The sequence below is a fragment of the Aegilops tauschii genome, chromosome 1, assembly GCF_002575655.3.
Source record: "Aegilops tauschii subsp. strangulata cultivar AL8/78 chromosome 1, Aet v6.0, whole genome shotgun sequence".
Lineage (NCBI taxonomy): Eukaryota > Viridiplantae > Streptophyta > Magnoliopsida > Poales > Poaceae > Aegilops > Aegilops tauschii.
In genome coordinates, this window is record NC_053035.3 from 493,152,698 (window position 1) to 493,170,684 (window position 17,987).

The window sequence follows — 17,987 nt, forward strand, 5'->3', positions numbered from 1 at the left end:
AGCTACAAATATTGACTCTGATTAATCTCGATGTAACCTTTAATTTTAACGATGACCTCTGTCATTGTTTTGTTTCAGTTTATTTGTGAATCTACAAACTACGGAGGCATGAATCTGGTAAGGAACCCCCCAGTCAGCGACCGGTGTTGAGAGTTTGGGCCACGCCGCGCCGTCGCGAGGGTTTGGTTTTTCAAACCTTACTCATCTCTGGACACAGACGCACGCTAGTTTTTCCTTATGCAATACAACAATTATTATTCATTTATGGAATATATACATGACAAGCTCCTCCTGCAGTAGACATGCTAGACTTTTTTTCACCAACGCCGTTGTTTGCTACATAAAAGAGTGATGTTGTTGAGAATCAATCTTAGCTGTCAGAGGAGATGATCTCCATTCTTAGTCTGTATCAGTCGGTTACCCTTGTCTCCCATGAACCCCCGGCACCAATTACCACGGATCGAGGCCAAAGAACACTTTTTTCTTCCCCTTTTACCATGCTAGGTTTGCGGGTTCCTAATGATGGCGTCTTGAAGATCAAGACAGTTTCACACGAAAATAAAAGACACAATACTTCACTCATTTTACTCGAGTCATGCAGGACATTGCGATGTAATTGGTGAAATATATATGACAATTCCGAAGAATCTCGATGTAACCTTTAAGTTTATCTGGAATGCTTGTCGTTGTTTACGTTGCAGTTTATTTCACCCAATGTACTTTTATCGTGTTTTTGAGATAATATATATCTCATTCATAGAACAATGAGTAAAATTCAAGTCACGTAGACACCAACCTGACGAAACTAGAAAGACAACAAAACCTAGCAATACCCCAAAAGACTCCAGCCAAGAAAGATAATTACAATCAAGACCGAAGAATCCAATGAGGTACTACAGTGGCCACCAAAGGAAAAGAGTACAGAACACTTATTTACCCAAGTTAGACGCGGCTCCATCGCTGATCTGCAACTTATTGAATCTCCAAAATAATTCCCCAAAGACGAAGCCATTGTCATTGAAAGAATCTGTCGGGGGCAGCACCCTGAACACGCCATCATACTCAAGATGTGAAACCCCCATGCGACTACATCGGAGAAGGAACCAGACCCGCTATCCTCCACCATCTTGCAGCTGCCGTCGACGTAGATCACCATCGGCACCTGCCCTTGAACAACCTCTCCTGCTCTGCACCGATGCCTGAGCAAACGTCGTCCCAACGGCAAAGCCCGAGGACACAAATCCGCCACAAGGATGCCATCGCATGCCTGGACAGACTAGTTCCCAAATCCATCACCGACCATAGAGCATAATGCCCCGTCAGGGAAGGAACATACCCTGAAGACTTGTCGCACTTCCATGAGAAGAAAAAGAACTGAACTTGTTTGTATTTTCGCCGTTTTCGAACCAATAAAGTCGAATAGATTTCCGATGCAAAAAATCCGAATAAAAACATCCATGGTCGATATAGACACGTATGTATGCGCATTGTCGTCTGATAGACGGTGTATATTCCACGGACTCCACCCGCCCCGCCGAGTATAACAACACAACATATAATAAGTAAAATGGAAAAACCTTATACAAACCATAAATAAATAAAATAAACACGTTGATGGACGGTGTATATTTCACGGACTCCACACGCCAACAACAATCATCAGGACACAAGCTGTCCAAACACGATGAATGAATTTGGAAAGAAACACATACCGTGTGTTTGGCAAGGAAGGAAGGAGAAGGGCCCAGCTGTCGGTGGGAGGAGAGCCCGGGCCGGGGGTGCGGCGTGCGGGAGGGGTTTTCAAACCCTACTCCTGCTCCGCTCCGACACAAGCCACGCCCACGCACGGTACGCAGCAGCACACAGGACTCTTTCCCCCTTCCCAATCCAGCCACCACTATTATTTTTCCAGCAATATATACTCCAGCTCCCCCTCCTGCGCTAGGCTAGCTTCCTTCGTCCGTTCGTCCGAGGGTGCGTGGCGTGTGCGTGTGCGTGCGGCGATACGACACACGGGACTCACGCGCGGCGGCGGCGGCGGCGGCGAGCGAGGGTTTTGCCTGCTGCTCCCCCGACGCGGCGGCGGCGGGAGTAGCCGTCGGATCCGGAGGGAGGGGCCTGCAGCGCCATGAGGGGCGGCGGCCGGGGAGGAGGGGGAGGCGGGGGCGGCGGGAGGGGGCAGCGGGAACAGCAGGCCCGCGGCGCGGCGGCGGCGGTGGCGGGGGACGGGGCGGAGATCCCGCCGGCCTCGCGGAAGCTCGTGCAGGGGCTCAAGGGGATCCTCGCCGACCGCACCGAGGCCGAGATCTACGCCACGCTCCTCGACTGCGCCATGGACCCCGACGTCGCCGTCGAGCGCCTCATCTCCCAAGGTACCCTCGCCTCCCCCCGCCCCCCGTGCCTGGAATTCGCCTCGTGTATTCGCAGTGCCTTGTCGGTCAGCGCTAGGGTTTGCAGCCGATTGGCGTGCGTGCGTGCTAGTCCGCGCAGCTCGTTACTGATTTCGTGACGCTCCCTTGCGGCTGTGACTCCCAGCGTGGACCCTAGCTGTCGCGCTAGCATCCTATCGCCTGGCAATCTGGAGCGGATTTCTGACACGACGATGTAGTGTAAGGCATGTGATTTGTATGTATGTATGTATGTATGTATGTGCTGTTAGTTTGATCCAATGCGGATTTGCAGTGTTCAATAATGAGGAAAGCAGCTTTGATTTTGCTGTGTGAGGAAGCATCAGCTGTGGTGCCTCGTGATGTAAGCAGGTCCAGTTTAGTGGCTTGATCTGTGTGCTCCTGCACTCTTAAGTGAGTTGCATAAATAGGATATAGTTGGTCCAGGTAGATTATCCACATTTAATATCTTCGTCCATGGTTGACTTATGTGGCTCTTGTGTAAAGGCTGCACATTGCATTGAGGTTGTAGATAGTGTAGAAGCTTTCACTTGGAGATTAATTTGGCATTTATTGTGTTCTGAGTGTTATATACATGCATTGATTATTGCTGCATCATTCCTTTTGTTCAAAAGAGTGGCAGTTAATTTGTGTGTTTGAAACTAGTACATTTGGTAATCTTTTTATTCTTGGGAATCAAGTCTATTAACTCACTAGAGACGATGACAATGGCCTATCTTTGCAGTAAGAGCCGAGGGGAAGATTCTCCTCTTCGTTTGTTTCTGTGGATCATACCTGTCCTATGCTCATGCTTTATCTAATGATTACCTACACATATGATATTTTTCTACACAAGCAACTAACTATATGTTGGCAAGTTATCTAACTCTATTGTCATGTTTGTTCAGATCCCTTTCATGAAGTGAGGAGAAAGCGTAGCAACAAAAAGGAGGTCAGTACATAGAGAATCCTGAAGCTTCAAAGAATAAAAACTTTGTTGGGGATATTCTTCAGTGCATTTTTGGCATTTCTGTTGTTTAAGTATGCCACTTGCTCGTTCTCCTGACAAACTCTTATCACCTGCAGGTAAAAGCTCCTCAGGAAACAAGGTCTCGCCCATTCTATAAACCTGCATACCGAGGTTCTAAGGTTGGTTTGGATCGAGGTGGACGTGGTTACTCTGGTCCAGGAGGTAACGTGCTAACTTCTGTATTGTGATATCATAATGAAGTTTGATATTGTACAGTCAACTCATTTTGTGTATGTTATCAACATGACAACATATGAGCAGACTCAACTGCTAGCGCTAAAGGTCCTATCAAGAAGGAAACAGAGTTACTTCCACCACCAAACACATCAACCTCTGATGCTGTCAAGGGGAGCAATCCTATGGAAACAATTTCAGAAGCTGGGTATGTAAATACTGATTATATTAGTTAATTTTTTTGCTCCTAGTTTCGTTGCACTTCTTTAGCAGTTCTGTTATTCTCTGTTGTAATTATTGATCGATTGATTTACGTAGTGTCTGATCCATTCTTCTCTTAGGAAAATCAAGTAGAACAAAATTACATCACATGTTTCTGTAGTTTATTAACTGTTAAGCACCGTTAGATGATTTCACCCTTGTTAGCTTTCTTCCTAGATAAGGAACATAGCCAACCCTTTGTTGCAACACTTGGTACAAGGCTGATAACAGAGCGGGGGAGGGGGTTGGCCTTGGCAGGACCATGATTCATTGTGCATGCTTGATTCTATAATTTGACGATTAGGGAGAGATGGACCATTTGCTCAGAGCTGCCCTGTCTTCTAATTTTCATTTTATCTCTGCATTGTACATGTTTGATTTTTCATGTTCTGTGTTTTCAGAAAAATTATGTGTGTTTCTATCAGACGTTTAGAACCATTACAAATTGGAACAGTAGCTTTTTTAGTTTTTATATGATGCACAGCTTCACTCGCTTGTTTATACATTGTATGCTAAGACTACTTGGTAATGCAAGTACATAGCTCGAGGACTTCCTTGGCAGACTTCCTAACCTTTTGTGCTTTTGTTACCAGTAATTTAGCTGATGCGAAGTCTACCAGTTTCCAGCCTCCGCAAGTGCAGCATGGTTGGGGTGGGGTGCCAGGGCGCCCTTCTTTGGCTGAAATAGTGAAGATGGGCAGGCCTCAAGCTAAATCTGGGGCCAGACCGGTTGCAAATAATGCTGCCAAGCCAGCTGTTGGTGGTTCAGTCGCTGCCAATGCAAATCTTAACACAGTTTTGCCGTCAGAAGGGGACCGTGTCATAGCTGAGAAATTACCAAATGGCACTATTCAGTCCCCCTCTGTACCTAAGGAGGACTCTGTTGGCATATTACCTCCAGGACAGGGGTCTGATGTGCCAGAAGGCATTGGTGCTGCTTCCGCAAATGTGAGTGCACCAAGATCATTTACCCTGGAGGTCAAGAATGACGGTGCTGGAGATGCCAACGAGCAAACTAAGGAGACAAGTGCAAGCAATGCCACTGGCCTAACATCTCCAGGACCATTATCCCCGTCTGATGAAGGCACGGTCTTGAATAATGACATGATAGAGAAAACAGATGGCTATCTCTCTGATGAACATTCATTTGAACACAACCAAAGTAAGTTATGAAAGATGTCATTTACCTCTTTGTATCTGTACTTTCATTTGTGCCTATGTGAAGATCTGTTATGCTAGGACATGTTGGAGTTACTATTTCTGTATGACCCTGAGCTGTTTTTATTTTTTGATGCATGTTTATTGCCTATTATCAGCTCACCCACAAACAAGCATGTCTTACCTACCAAACACAAGGTTCAGTGTGATGTGGTACATCAAACCCTGATTTTTGTGCCTCTTTTCTGAATTCTTTTTACCTTGGGTCTCCCGGACTGTAGATCTTATGCATACCTCCTTTTGTATTTCATGTTGCATGCTCCCTCCTTGTCTAACTGACCAGAATTCCCTGTCTTTCTAGTCACTTCTCTTTTGTTAATTATATAGATCGTCTTTCTCAATTTTAATGATTTCATCCTTCTAGATGCAGATTCAAATGGTGATATGTCTACTACAGCGTATCAGTTGGAAGACTTGACCATACATGAGGAAAACAGACCAAAACCATCTGATGATAACCCAGCTGTAATAATCCCAGGCCACCTCCAGGTTTCCAATGCTGATTTTGCGCACTTGACATTCGGTAGTTTTGTGTCTGGGACACTCGATGCATCATGCTCCATGATGCCTGCCAATAGTGACGTGGAGGTCGCAGCAGTTCCTGATAACCAGTCAGGGGACCAATGTGATGTCAGGTATGAATTTCTTCATCAAATTCTTTACGCCCCTTTCATCATGTGAAGTCCTTCATTTTCAGTATCTCCACCGTCTTCCATCATGTGACATTTTTGAGTCCTTCATTTTCAGAATCCACGAATTTGAAAACAAGGAGACAGTAACTCCTGCAGCCAACGAGTACATTGCTTCTGCACCAGATAGTAATGCGGAGAATCCTGATATTACATCAGCACAACAGTCTGATGTGGGAAGAGCTGATTTACTGGATGTTACAAACAACACCGAATACAATTTATCATCTGATTATGCCACGTCAAGTGCAGTACAACCAGAGCCTACCGTGCAGACTTATCTGCAGGACAATCGTCAAATGCAAAACATTTCTCCCCTCTCTAACTTCATGGTATATGCTTATTTCTTATCTTGGTTTACTTTATAAGAACTTCCATTGGTATGTTGTTATTTTCCATATATGTACATGTAAATTTCGAGTTGTGATTATTTTGGTATATCACATCTACCACCATGTTGATACAAAATGAAGAAACCAACTACCTGACCTAATAGTGGATAAAAATGCCCTGGTGCAAACTGTATTAATTGTATTTGCTAACCAGTGATTCCAAAATGCAGTTAAAAAAAGTCCTGCTCTGGCTTCATTCTCATTGACAAACTTGTTTTATTACTTGCAGCAAGGAAATATGCCAAATGGCCTATTGCCACCAGCAATGCCGCCTTTCCGTGAGTTGGATCCAGCATTCTCGCTGCTGCTTACTAACCCTCCATTGGCTACAATGGTTCATGGTACACCACAATCGTCCGTGAACAATGCAACTGTTTCTTCACAGCCACAAGAGGTATGAACACTTAACTGAATCATGGACTAGACAACAACTCTTTTGAGAGTAGCCATGTGTTACAAATTCTATATGTACGAATTCATTCTGGTAAAAGGGTAAAATATATTTGTTTGGTGAGGAACATGGGTTAGTTGTATACAGTTTTGCTTGCTGCACTCTAAAATGTGCCTGGAAGTTGCAGCCTGCAAGCAGGATAACTCTTGCTTACTGCTCTTAGTGCAGCTATGCTGCATGTTAATTGTTAACTATGCCCAGAGTGTTAGCAATCAATTTTTTGGTCATGTTTGGTCAAATCCTGTTGTAGTTACATCTGCCTCGTGCTTTATTTTGTTCAGTTCTGTGTCTTATGGCTAGCAACACTTACATTTGTGCCTAATTCTGCGTGGGCATTTTTTCTCTAGAGAGCTAAATTTTAGCTGTATTACTCATTAGGATTTTATTATGCTGTTATTTGTGTTACTGAAAAAGCTGCAATCTGCTGTTCTCTTGTTACGTTAGATGTTCAGTTTTCTTAGTTATTTCTGCAGCACCATTCTAATATGGTTTGTTCTTGTAGAATGTTAATCAAGGTGGTTTATCCAACCCACAGTTGACCCACTCTCAGGGAAGCACCGGCATTGCTCCAGGTCCTCCTCTGCCTCACCATCTTGCTGCCCTTCATCCCTATGCTCAAGGAGGGCTTCCCCTTGGATATGCAAACATGATCGGATACCCATCTTTGCCGCAAAGCTATGCGTATCTCCCGCCTGCTGCCTATCAGCAAGCATACATGAACAGTGGTCTATTCCACCAAGGCGCAGCTGCAGCTCCCAACTCGGGCGTAAAATACCCAATGCCACAATACAAGAGCAATGTTCCTCTTGGGAGCCTTCCACAGCCAGCCTCGATGCTCTCCAACTATGTTGGAGGTTTCGGGACTGCAAATGGCATGCCTCAAAACTTTGCGCTGAACCAAAGCAATCCATCGGCAACCACAGCTCCTGGGTTTGATGGAGCAATGCCCTCCCAATACAAGGATGGAAACCCCTACATGTCTCTACAGCAGGTAAGAGATTCACACAAGAGTGGGGGAACTAGATTTATATTAGGAAAATTGTATGATTGCTAACTTCCATGGTTGTCTCTGCAGGGCGAGAACCCTGCAATGTGGATGCATGGAGCTGGTTCGCGAGGAATGCCACCTCTTGCTGCCAACCCCTTGTATGGCTACCAAGGGCAGCAGGGCTACCAGGGGCAGCAGGGCCATCAGGGCGGCCTTAGGCAGGGGCAGATGCCGTCGCAGTACGGCGCAGCGCTCGGGCAGTCGCAGCCAGGCCTAGGACCCGAACACCGAAACCCCAGCGACGGAAACTTAAGTGCTGCCGCCGCCGCCCAGGCTAACCAAATGTGGCCGAATGGCTACTGATTCAGCCCCACCCCCCTGTCAGTTGTCCTGAATAGAGATATAGAGTTGGTAGCTACTGTGAAATTTTGGAAAGAGGCCCGTGAGATGTGTTCCAGCATGTTCAACCTGTAGTGTTTCCTAGGGACCTCGGCTGTAGCTCAACTTTTATTTTCAGATCAGATAGAAAAGAACGGTTTATTGTCTGTCTGTTTGTTCTTCTTTCTATTTTTCTGTTGTTTATTACATATATTGTGTAACAATAAACCAGAAAATATCTATCTAACAAAGCAGCACCAGTAACTTTTGAGGAGGCGGAACATGAGCTCTGTCTGTGTTTCCTGCTCGAAGTTGGCAACAAAGTTTACAAAGTGAACGGATTGTGTAGGAGATTTTTAGATTTTTAGAAAGTTCACACCATTGCCAAAGTATAGTTATGCAATTTATGTTCTGCCGGCTAGGCTAACCAAATAAATTTGGCCCAAGTCAAACTCCGTATTAACATCTAGAACGTCAAATTAGTCTTGAGAGATTTCCAGTTACGAGTATGAGAACCTAAAGACATGAAAATTCTTTTTTGCTCACACGAATGATCATGGAAGCGTCCACGTCCTCTGAGGCCTTCAGCTCCAAATGCCCCCTCCGGCGGGCCTACCTGTGGAGGCGGCGCCTCCTCAAAGCTCCCGCCCCTGCTTGGCCACCAGGAAGTGCTTCCGGGTGATCTCGGCGCTGGCCATGGCCGCGGCCTTCCTGACGAGCACGACTTGAAGATCTGCAGCCGCGACCTCGTAGCCCGGCGGGCCGTGGAAGAGCACCCGGCTCCATACCCAAAAACTCCAACATCTCCGGGTGCTCCACCGCGTACTGCTGGAGCTCCAGCTTGACATCCTCCCACGAGACCTTGGGGACCTCCACCAGCCGATGGCTTGGTCACCTCCTTGGCGTGCACGAGGTCGTCCATGATGACGGACATGCACCTCCACGTCGATGGTGGTGTCCGCTTCGAGGTCGATGACGTCCATCTTGCGGATGCGCTGGAATGCTGCCTCGCAGCAGAGCGCGGCGAGGTAGGCGCCGACGAAGCCGTGCCCGTGCGTGTCCTTGCCAATGCGCTCGAGGTCGACGTCGTCTGAGAGCGGCATGTCCTTGGAGTGGATGCGGAGGATCTCGAGGCGGCCGACCTCGTCGGGGCGTCGGGCACGCCGATGTGGATCTCCTTGTCGAATTGCGGCGGTTGGTGGCGCCGATGGCCATGACCTGCGCGCGCGAGCGGAGCCCGTCCATGAGCTTGACCAGCTGGGACACGGCGCGACGCTCCACCTCGCCGTGCGTCTTCTCGCGGTTGGACGCGATGGCGCCTTGGCCTCGGCCTCGCCGTACACCTTGGCTAGGTTGTCCTCGCTCTAGCCGGCCATGGCCATCTTGGACACGATCTCCGGCCCCGATGACGACAATGAAGTTGGCGCCCGACTAGGAGGCGAGAGCAGCGCCTTGCCGGTGCCGGCCGGGCCGAACAGCAGGATCCCCTTGGGGGGCTTGACGCCGAGCGTCCTGAACAGCTTGGGGTGGCGCAGCGGCGGCTTGACCAGCTCGCGGATCTGCGCAAGCTGCTTCCGGACGCTGCCGACGTCGAAGCCCGGGCCGTTGAGCCTCTCCCCGTCCTCCCGCTTGAACGGGTTGGCGTCGTGGCACACCGGCCGCCATGATGACGGACACGTCGGCGTCCGTGTCGACGACCTTGAACTCCACGGCGTGCATGTTGCCGTGCACCACGAAGCGGTCGCCCCTGCGGACCGGCTTGCGCGCGTCCTTGAAGTAGGCTGAATTTTGTTAGATTTTTATTAATGAGCACAGTGTATCGGATAGCCTTAGTTTTCCCGACAATGCATCTAATTATGTGCAAGAGTTGATGCAAAATAATTTAGTACATGCTTCAACGCCTTATAATCTTAGCAGCATGCATCATGTGTATTCGAGCCCTCATGCATCAGCAACCCTACAAATTCATGTGCCAACGAACAACATGATGAGTTTGGTTAATCAATTTGAAACATCCCATATTAAAACTAGTAATAGCATGCAACAAAAATTTCGTTGTTTTATTCATCGACAACTAATTCACAGTAGGCGAGTCCATCTTTAAACATGCCGATGGACCCATTATTGTAGCCTCTGGTACACCACCTAAACAAGTGCAAAGTTTCAACAACTCATTGCCAAAAGAGTCCCATATCATCGGTGACAATCAAATGAAGAATTAATGGATTGAAATTGAGGAGAAAAAGTGCTCAAATGCCATAGCGCCCCCTCATACAATGCAAAATTTCTTCATCCCAACTTATGTGTATTACAAGTGCTCGAATGTGATAGTGTTAAGCTTGAAATGCGGGCATTCCGATGTGGTGCCATTGCCGACGAGCCTACCTAAAGGGCCATGCTTCCCTAGAGCTCCTCCCCCACCCACCGCGGCCATCGGAGGCGAGGAGGAGCGGCGAGATCGCCAACATAAGAGCGAGGAAAGAGGATGCGCCTGTTTCACCTCTTGCGTTCTCTCAAGAGTTTATTTCTTTGATCTTGCTGAGTGTTTTTCTGAATGTTCACACAAAAATGTTGCAAGCTCGTCCAAATTGTCCAATTTCAGTCAGGCCGGTCAGGTTAAACAAATATAGATTTAGATTTTTTCTTTTTTTTGAGGAAAAAAAAGTCTTTTCTTTCATCACATAACTAATTGACTTCCAGCCTGGCTTTTTCAGGTGGAAAAATAATAATATTCGCTCCCGGAATCCCCCAAATTCCCATTTTCCTCTCAATCTTCCCAAAACTCAACCGCCCAACCGAACTCCGTCCACCGGCGGGAAGCCACCGCGCCATGGAAGAGGGCGACGACACCGTCAGCTTTGACCTGGAGCCCGCCGACGAGCTTGCCGCTCGCCGCGAGAGCGAGCCCTGTGACGCCGCGTGAGGGGGAGCGTGACACCGAGGCTCCAGCGCAGCCGCCTCGGCACGACCAGGCGGTCATCGGCCCCTCCAACGGCATCACCGAGTGCGACGTCAAGTCCGACGAGGTTGCCGCTCGGCGCGAGCACGAGGAGCGCTCCAACGCCGCTCCCCTCGTCGTCCTCCAGCGCGAGCTCGATGGGGCCCCACCGCAACCGCCATCCTTTCTCGCGTCCTCCCTCAACCCGCATGCCAGGAGCTTCACCGGCCCCTCCAACCTCAACCACGCCGGTCAGCGTGTCATTGCGTCCTCCCTCAACCCCCACGCCGACATCTTCCTGCAGCGCCCGCGCATGGAGTGCCACCCCGGCGATCTTGTGCCGCGCGTCCGCCGGCGCGCCACCATGCCTATCCCCGATGGTGATGACCTCAGCCAGCTCAGGGCATACCACGCGCACAAGGTGTTCGACCCGAATTTTCAATCGGAATTTACTGCTGTGTGGTGCCATAATTGGAAGGTTGAGTCGAACATGCTCTCTTACCTATTGAGCCAAGGACGTGCCGCCATTGTAGCTTTTGACCTTGAGTATGCCGCACCGAGACCCATGAACCAGCAGCGAGGGGCTCTTCAAAACACGACGGACTGGTATGACCGCTTGCAGAATTTGGTCAATTCTGGTGACGTTGTGCAAGTTGGGATTGCAATTTTGTTCAGTGAGGGCGAGAACCGGCTGCAAATTCTAGAAGTGAACTTGCTATTCGATCAAGGCCAACGAGAGTATAACCCAGGCACACTTGAGTTTTTGTTGAGCCATGAACATGACCTGGACAACATCGCTGCAGAGGTATATATCCTGAACTAGTCACGACATGGTTCAGAGTTCACTCGGGCAGGCTGAGAGAAGCAACTTGGCTGATGTATCAGGGGGAGCAAGATGTAGGGTTTTTGCTATGAATTTTTGCCACAAGATGTAGGCTGCCATCTGAAAGGCATCGTTTCTCAACAGATTTTAGGTCACTGTTGCCCATGTACTATGATATCCGAGTTTTAGCATTGGACTTGGCAAGGATTGAAACTGAACGAGGACTGAGCTTGGATACATTAGGTGCCCGAATTGGCACCTAATGTATCCGCCAGCATGGCACATGCCGATCCCCGACGACGATGACGCCCACGAGGTGTTCAACCTGAATCCTCAACCACAATTTAGTGCTGTGTGGCGCCATAATTGGGAGGTGGAGTCGAACAGGCTATCCTACCTCCCCAGCCAAGGCCGCGCCCCCATTGTTGCTTTTGATCTTGAGACGGTCCAAGCAAATTTGGGGCCTGGGGCGGATTGATAGTTTTATGCCAAACTTTTATACTTGTTTATTTTTTTATCTTACTACAATACAATATTAAGAAGTATAATTTTAATGTTAGTTGATATAGTTAATCACATAATTTAGTTGGTACAGTTAACCAATGCTCTTGCTGTGAGTAGTAATGTATATGCATGACCCGTCACTTTGTGTATGCTAAATTTAAATTAAGTGATGTGACATAAATTTTCTTTGAATTATTTTTGTGACAGTTGAAAAAAATAGCATAATGCGCACCTACATATTTGTCTGAATGTGCCTATGTTCATGTAGAGTTTATTTTATTAAATAACATGTGAGAGGTTTCTAAAGAATAATGTCTAACTAATATTTTAGTAGTGATTTCTAGTGTGTTATTAGGTGTGCATATTTCTAGAATCTATAAACTGTACCATTTGCAAATTTGCTAATGTTAGATACCGTAATGAATTCAACATATGCATGGTATTGAAAATAGTCACCGACGAACGTAACATATCGCTGATTCAGCTATGCGTACCTACAATTTATTTATTTGATATGCTCATCTATACATTTGGTTCAGTCTGGTGTGTACAAATAGCTCATGCCAGTTTCTAAAATATAACCTTTTGTACATATTAAACTTAGAATCTATCGAAGCTCATTCTCACGTATTAGATTCACTATAGCCTATCAGATTGGTTGTTAGTTTGATTTGATGTTGATTTTCTCCTGTAAAATTACAATTTTATTTTACATGTTTGCAATAATATTTTGAACATAATAAATATTATGACTTAATAGATAACTAGAAGCGTAAGCGCGCTTCGCTGCGCCGCTTAGGCTGTGGCAATTTGTCTAGTGTGTTTGCATGCTCTCTTTTTCACCAGGAATCTTCTGTTGTGGTGTATGAGTAAAACGCTGAATTTACGCTGAATTTCGTCCTCTCTATTTTGGGTGGTTTGTAAAAAGCGTGCTTCGTTGTTGTGCAAACATGGCATGCACTGAGTCCAACACATATTTTAAGAAGGAGAAGGCCCTCTTAATTTATTGGAGAATGAAATTTCCAACCTAGATGCTGGTGAGTTGGTCGTGGCAGCACAACATTAATCTAGATGACACAAAAATATAGCTAATAAGAAGAGAATATAGACAATACAGGTTGTGAAAAGGTGATCTCTCGTGGCGTGACAATCCAATGCTCTTTAATCAGCTTCAACTTCAGTACATGGACCGGAGGTCGGGACAGTAGCCCTTCGAAACCCTGCCACTTCGAGTCCTGCATGGGAGAAGGGTGATAAGGTTTTTGGGGAGCGCTCAGTGCGACTACTGAATTCTTCATCACAGACGCCACGGAAGCCGATGACCACTTCCCCAATGACGACTTCTTCCCCAACGTCGACAACCTCTTCGACGACATGTGCGACAACGTGAACGCTAACACCAATGCTACAAACGCTGCTCAATACGTGTTCATGTCTTTTCTGTTCAAGATCATGCTAGAGTTTCTTGTTCTAGCATTTGTCGTAGATATGTTTTGTTCATATTCTATACTTCAGATGATATTTGCATACTTTATATTAGATTGCATGACTTGTCCTATCACTGCTATTATAGTCATGTGTTATCTATTGTTTCTGTTAATAAAATCTTATGGTAAATTGCCCATATTTCTAACATCTTTTTCAGGTAATCCTACGTGTACATGGCTGATTGTCTTGTGATGTCTAGTACACAACTTATTCTTGTAGACTCGTGTTGGGCCTCCAAGCATTGAGTTTTGTAGGACAGTAGCAATTTTCCCTCAAGTGGATGACCTAAGGTTTATCAATCCGTGAGAGACATAGGCTGAAGATGGTCCCTCTCAAACAGCCCTGCAACCAAATACAAGAAATCTCTTATGTCCCCAACACACCCAATACAATGACAAATTTTATAGGTGTACCTGTTCGGCGAAGAGATGGTGATACAAGTGTAGTATGAATAGTAGATATAGATTTTTGTAATCTTAAAATATAAAAATAGCAAGGTAGCAAGTGATAAAACGAAGCACAAACGGTATTGCAAAGCTTAGAAACAAGACCTAGGGTTCATATTTTCACTAGTGAAATCTCTCAACAGGGCTAACATAATTGAATCATATAACAACCCCTCAATGTGCAACAAAGAATTACTCCAAAGTTCTTATCAAGCGGAGAACATAAGATGATTTTTTTGTAGCATACGAAACCACCTCAAAGTTATTCTTTCCGATCAATCTATTGAGCTATTCCTATAAGTGTCACAAACAACCCTAGAGTTCATACTAAAATAACACCATATGATACACATCAATCAACGTACTTCTTCGGTGGCATGGCGGCCGGCCGGCTGGGAGGCGAGCGGGAGGGAGATTGGCGGGAGGAATGGAGAGAATGGGAGGGAAGTGGTGAAGGAAATATGCCCTAGAGGCAATAATAAAGTTATTATTTATTTCCTTATTTCATGATAAATGTTTATTATTCATGCTAGAATTGTATTAGCCGGAAACTTGATACATGTGTGAATACATAGACAAAACAGAGTGTCCCTTTTATGCCTCTACTTGACTAGCTCGTTAATCAAAGATGGTTAAGTTTCCTAGCCATAGACATGTGTTGTCATTTGATGAATGGAATCACATCATTAGAGAATGATGTGATGGACAAGACCCTTCCGTTAGCTTAGCATAATGATCGTTTAGTTTTATTGCTATTGCTTTCTTCATGACTTATACATGTTCCTCTGACTATGTGATTATGCAACTCCCGAATACCGGAGGAACACCTTGTGTGCAATCAAACATCACAACGTAACTGGGTGATTATAAATATGCTCTACAGGTGTCTCCGATGGTGTTTGTTGAGTTGACATAGATCGAGATGAGGATTTGTCACTCCGTGTATCGGAGAGGTATCTCTGGGCCCTCTCGGTAATGCACATCACTATAAGCCTTGCAAGCAATGTGACTAATGAGTTAGTTGCGGGATGATGCATTACAGAACGAGTAAAGAGACTTGCCGGTAACGAGATTGAACTAGGTATGATGATACCGACGATCAAATCTCGGGCAAGTAACATACCGATGACAAAGGGAACAACGTATGTTGTTATGCGGTTTGACCGATAAAGATCTTCGTAGAATATGTAGGAGCCAATATGAGCATCCAAGTTACGCTATTGGTTATTGACCGGATATGTGTCTCGGTCATGTCTACATAGTTCTCGAACCCGTAGGGTCCGCACGCTTAACGTTCGATGACGATTTGTATTATGAGTTATGTGATTTGATGTACCGAAGTTTGTTCGGAGTCCCGGATGAGATCACGGACATGACAATGAGTCTCAAAATGGTCGAGAGGTAAATATTCATATATTGGAAGGTTGCATTCGGACATTGGAACGGTTCCGAGTGATTCGGGCATTTTTCCGGAGTACCGGGAGGTTATCGGAACCCCTCGGGGAAAGATATGGGCCTTATGGGCCATAGGAGGGAGGCTAACCAGCCCACAAGGGGCTGGTGCACCCCCCGCAAGGGAGGAGGCCAAATTGTACTTGGGAAGTGGGCGCCACCCCCCTTTCCTTCTCCTACTCCCTCTCCTTCCCCTTTTCCCCCTCCGGTAGAAGGAAAAAAGGGTGGGGCCGAATCCTACTAGGACTGGAGTCCTAGTAGGACTCCCCTCTCCCTGGCGCGCCCCTTGTTGGCCGGCCTCCTCCTCCCCTCCTTTATATACGGGGGCAGGGGGGCACCCCAAAGGCACAACAGACAATCTCTTAGCCGTGTGCGGTGCCCCCCTCCACAGTTTTACACCTCGGTCATATCGTCGTAGTGCTTAGGCGAAGCCCTGCACCGATAACTTCATCATCACCGTCACCACACCATCGTGCTGTCGAAACTCTCCCTCGGCCTCAGCTGGATCAAGAGTTCGAGGGACGTCACCGAGCTGAACGTGTGCAGATCGCGGAGGTGCCATGCGTTCGGTACTTGATCGGTTGGATCGCAAAGATGTTCGACTACATCAACCGCGCTACTAAACGCTTCCGCTTTCGGTCTAGGAGGGTACGTAGACACACTCTCCCCGCTCGTTGCTATGCTTCTCCTAGATAGATCTTGCGTGATCGTAGGCAATTTTTTTGAAATACTACGTTCCCCAACAGTGGCATCCGAGTCAGGTCTATGCGTAGATGTTATATGCACGAGTAGAACACGAAGAGTTGTGGGCGATAATAGTCATACTGCTTACCAGCATGTCATACTTTGATTCGGCGGTATTGTTGGATGAAGCGGCCCAGACCGACATTACATGACCGCGTTCATGAGACTGGTTCTACCGACGTGCTTCGCACATAGGTGGCTAGTGGGTGTCTGTTTCTCCAACTTTAGTTGAATCGAGTGTGACTACACCCGGTCCTTGTTGAAGGTTAAAACAACACACTTGACGAAAAATCGTCGTGGTTTTGATGCGTAGGTAAGAATGGTTCCTGCTAAGCCCGTAGCAGCCACGTAAAACTTGCAACAACAAAGTAGAGGACGTCTAACTTGTTTTTGCAGGGCTTGCTGTGATGTGATATGGTCAAGACGTGATGATATATAATTTGTTATATGATATGATCATGTTTTGTAACAGTTATTGGCAACTGGCAGGAGCCATATGGTTGTCGCTTTATGGTATGAAATGCAATCGCCATGTAATTGCTTTACTTTATCACTATGCGGTAGCGATAGTCGTAGAAGCAATAGTTGGCGAGACGACAACGATGCTTCGATGGAGATCAAGGTGTCAAGCCGGTGATGATGGTGATCATGACGGTGCTTTGGAGATGGAGATCAAAGGCACAAGATGATGATGGCCATATCATATCACTTATTTTGATTGCATGTGATGTTTATCTTTTATGCATCTTATTTTGCTTAGTACGGCGGTAGCATTATAAGATGATCTCTCACTAAAATTTCAAGGTATAAGTGTTCTCCCTGAGTATGCACCGTTGCGACAGTTCTTCGTGCTGAGACACCACATGATGATCGGGTGTGATAAGCTCTACGTTCACATACAACGGGTGCAAGCCAGTTTTGCACATGCAGAATACTCGGGTTAAACTTGACGAGCCTAGCATATGCAGATATGGCCTCGGAACACTGAGACCGAAAGGTTGAGCACGAATTATATAGTAGATATGATCAACATAGTGATGTTCACCATTGGAAACTACTCCATCTCACGTGATGATCGGACATAGTTTTGTTGATATGGATCACGTGATCATTTAGATGACTAGAGGGATGTCTATCTAAGTGGGAGTTCTTAAGTAATATGTTTAAATTGAACTTTAATTTATCATGAACTTAGTCCTGATAGTATTTGCATAACTATGTTGTAGATCAATAGCTCGCGATGTAGCTCCCCGTTTTTTTGTTATGTTCCTAGAGAAAAATAAGTTGAAAGATGATAGTAGCAATGATGCAGACTTGGTCCGTGATCAAAGGATTATCCTCATTGCTGCACAGAAGAATTATGTCCTTGATGCACCGCTAGGTGACAGACCTATTGCAGGAGCAGATACAGATGTTATGAACGTTTGACAAAGCTCATTATGATGACTACTTGATAGTTTAGTGCACCATGCTTTATGGCTTAGAACCGGGATTTCAAAAACGTTTTGAACACCACGGAGCATATGAGATGTTCCAAGAGCTGGAATTGGTATTTCAGACTCATGCCCGAGTCGAGAGGTATGAGACCTCTGACAAAGTACTTAGCCTACAAGATGGAGGAGAA

At 46.3% G+C, this 17,987-nt stretch overlaps 1 protein-coding gene across 2 annotated transcripts; it reads left to right on the forward strand.

Annotated features, from left to right (window-relative positions):
- Positions 1-1,980: 1,980 nt before the first annotated feature.
- On the forward strand, positions 1,981-8,249 carry LOC109764235 (uncharacterized). Of its 2 annotated transcripts, none has more exons than XM_020323083.4 (10): positions 1,981-2,372; positions 3,296-3,339; positions 3,474-3,579; positions 3,679-3,799; positions 4,446-5,014; positions 5,441-5,705; positions 5,818-6,091; positions 6,381-6,545; positions 7,105-7,593; positions 7,678-8,249. In XM_020323083.4, exons 1-10 carry the CDS (start codon positions 2,129-2,131, stop codon positions 7,951-7,953), a joined length of 2,553 nt encoding a protein of 850 aa, XP_020178672.1. In that variant the 5' UTR covers positions 1,981-2,128; the 3' UTR covers positions 7,954-8,249. The 2 variants fall into 2 exon arrangements, with proteins under 2 accessions (XP_020178672.1, XP_020178671.1); XM_020323082.4 differs by having other exon boundaries at positions 1,982-2,372; positions 5,435-5,705; positions 7,678-8,135.
- Positions 8,250-17,987: the final 9,738 nt, after the last annotated feature.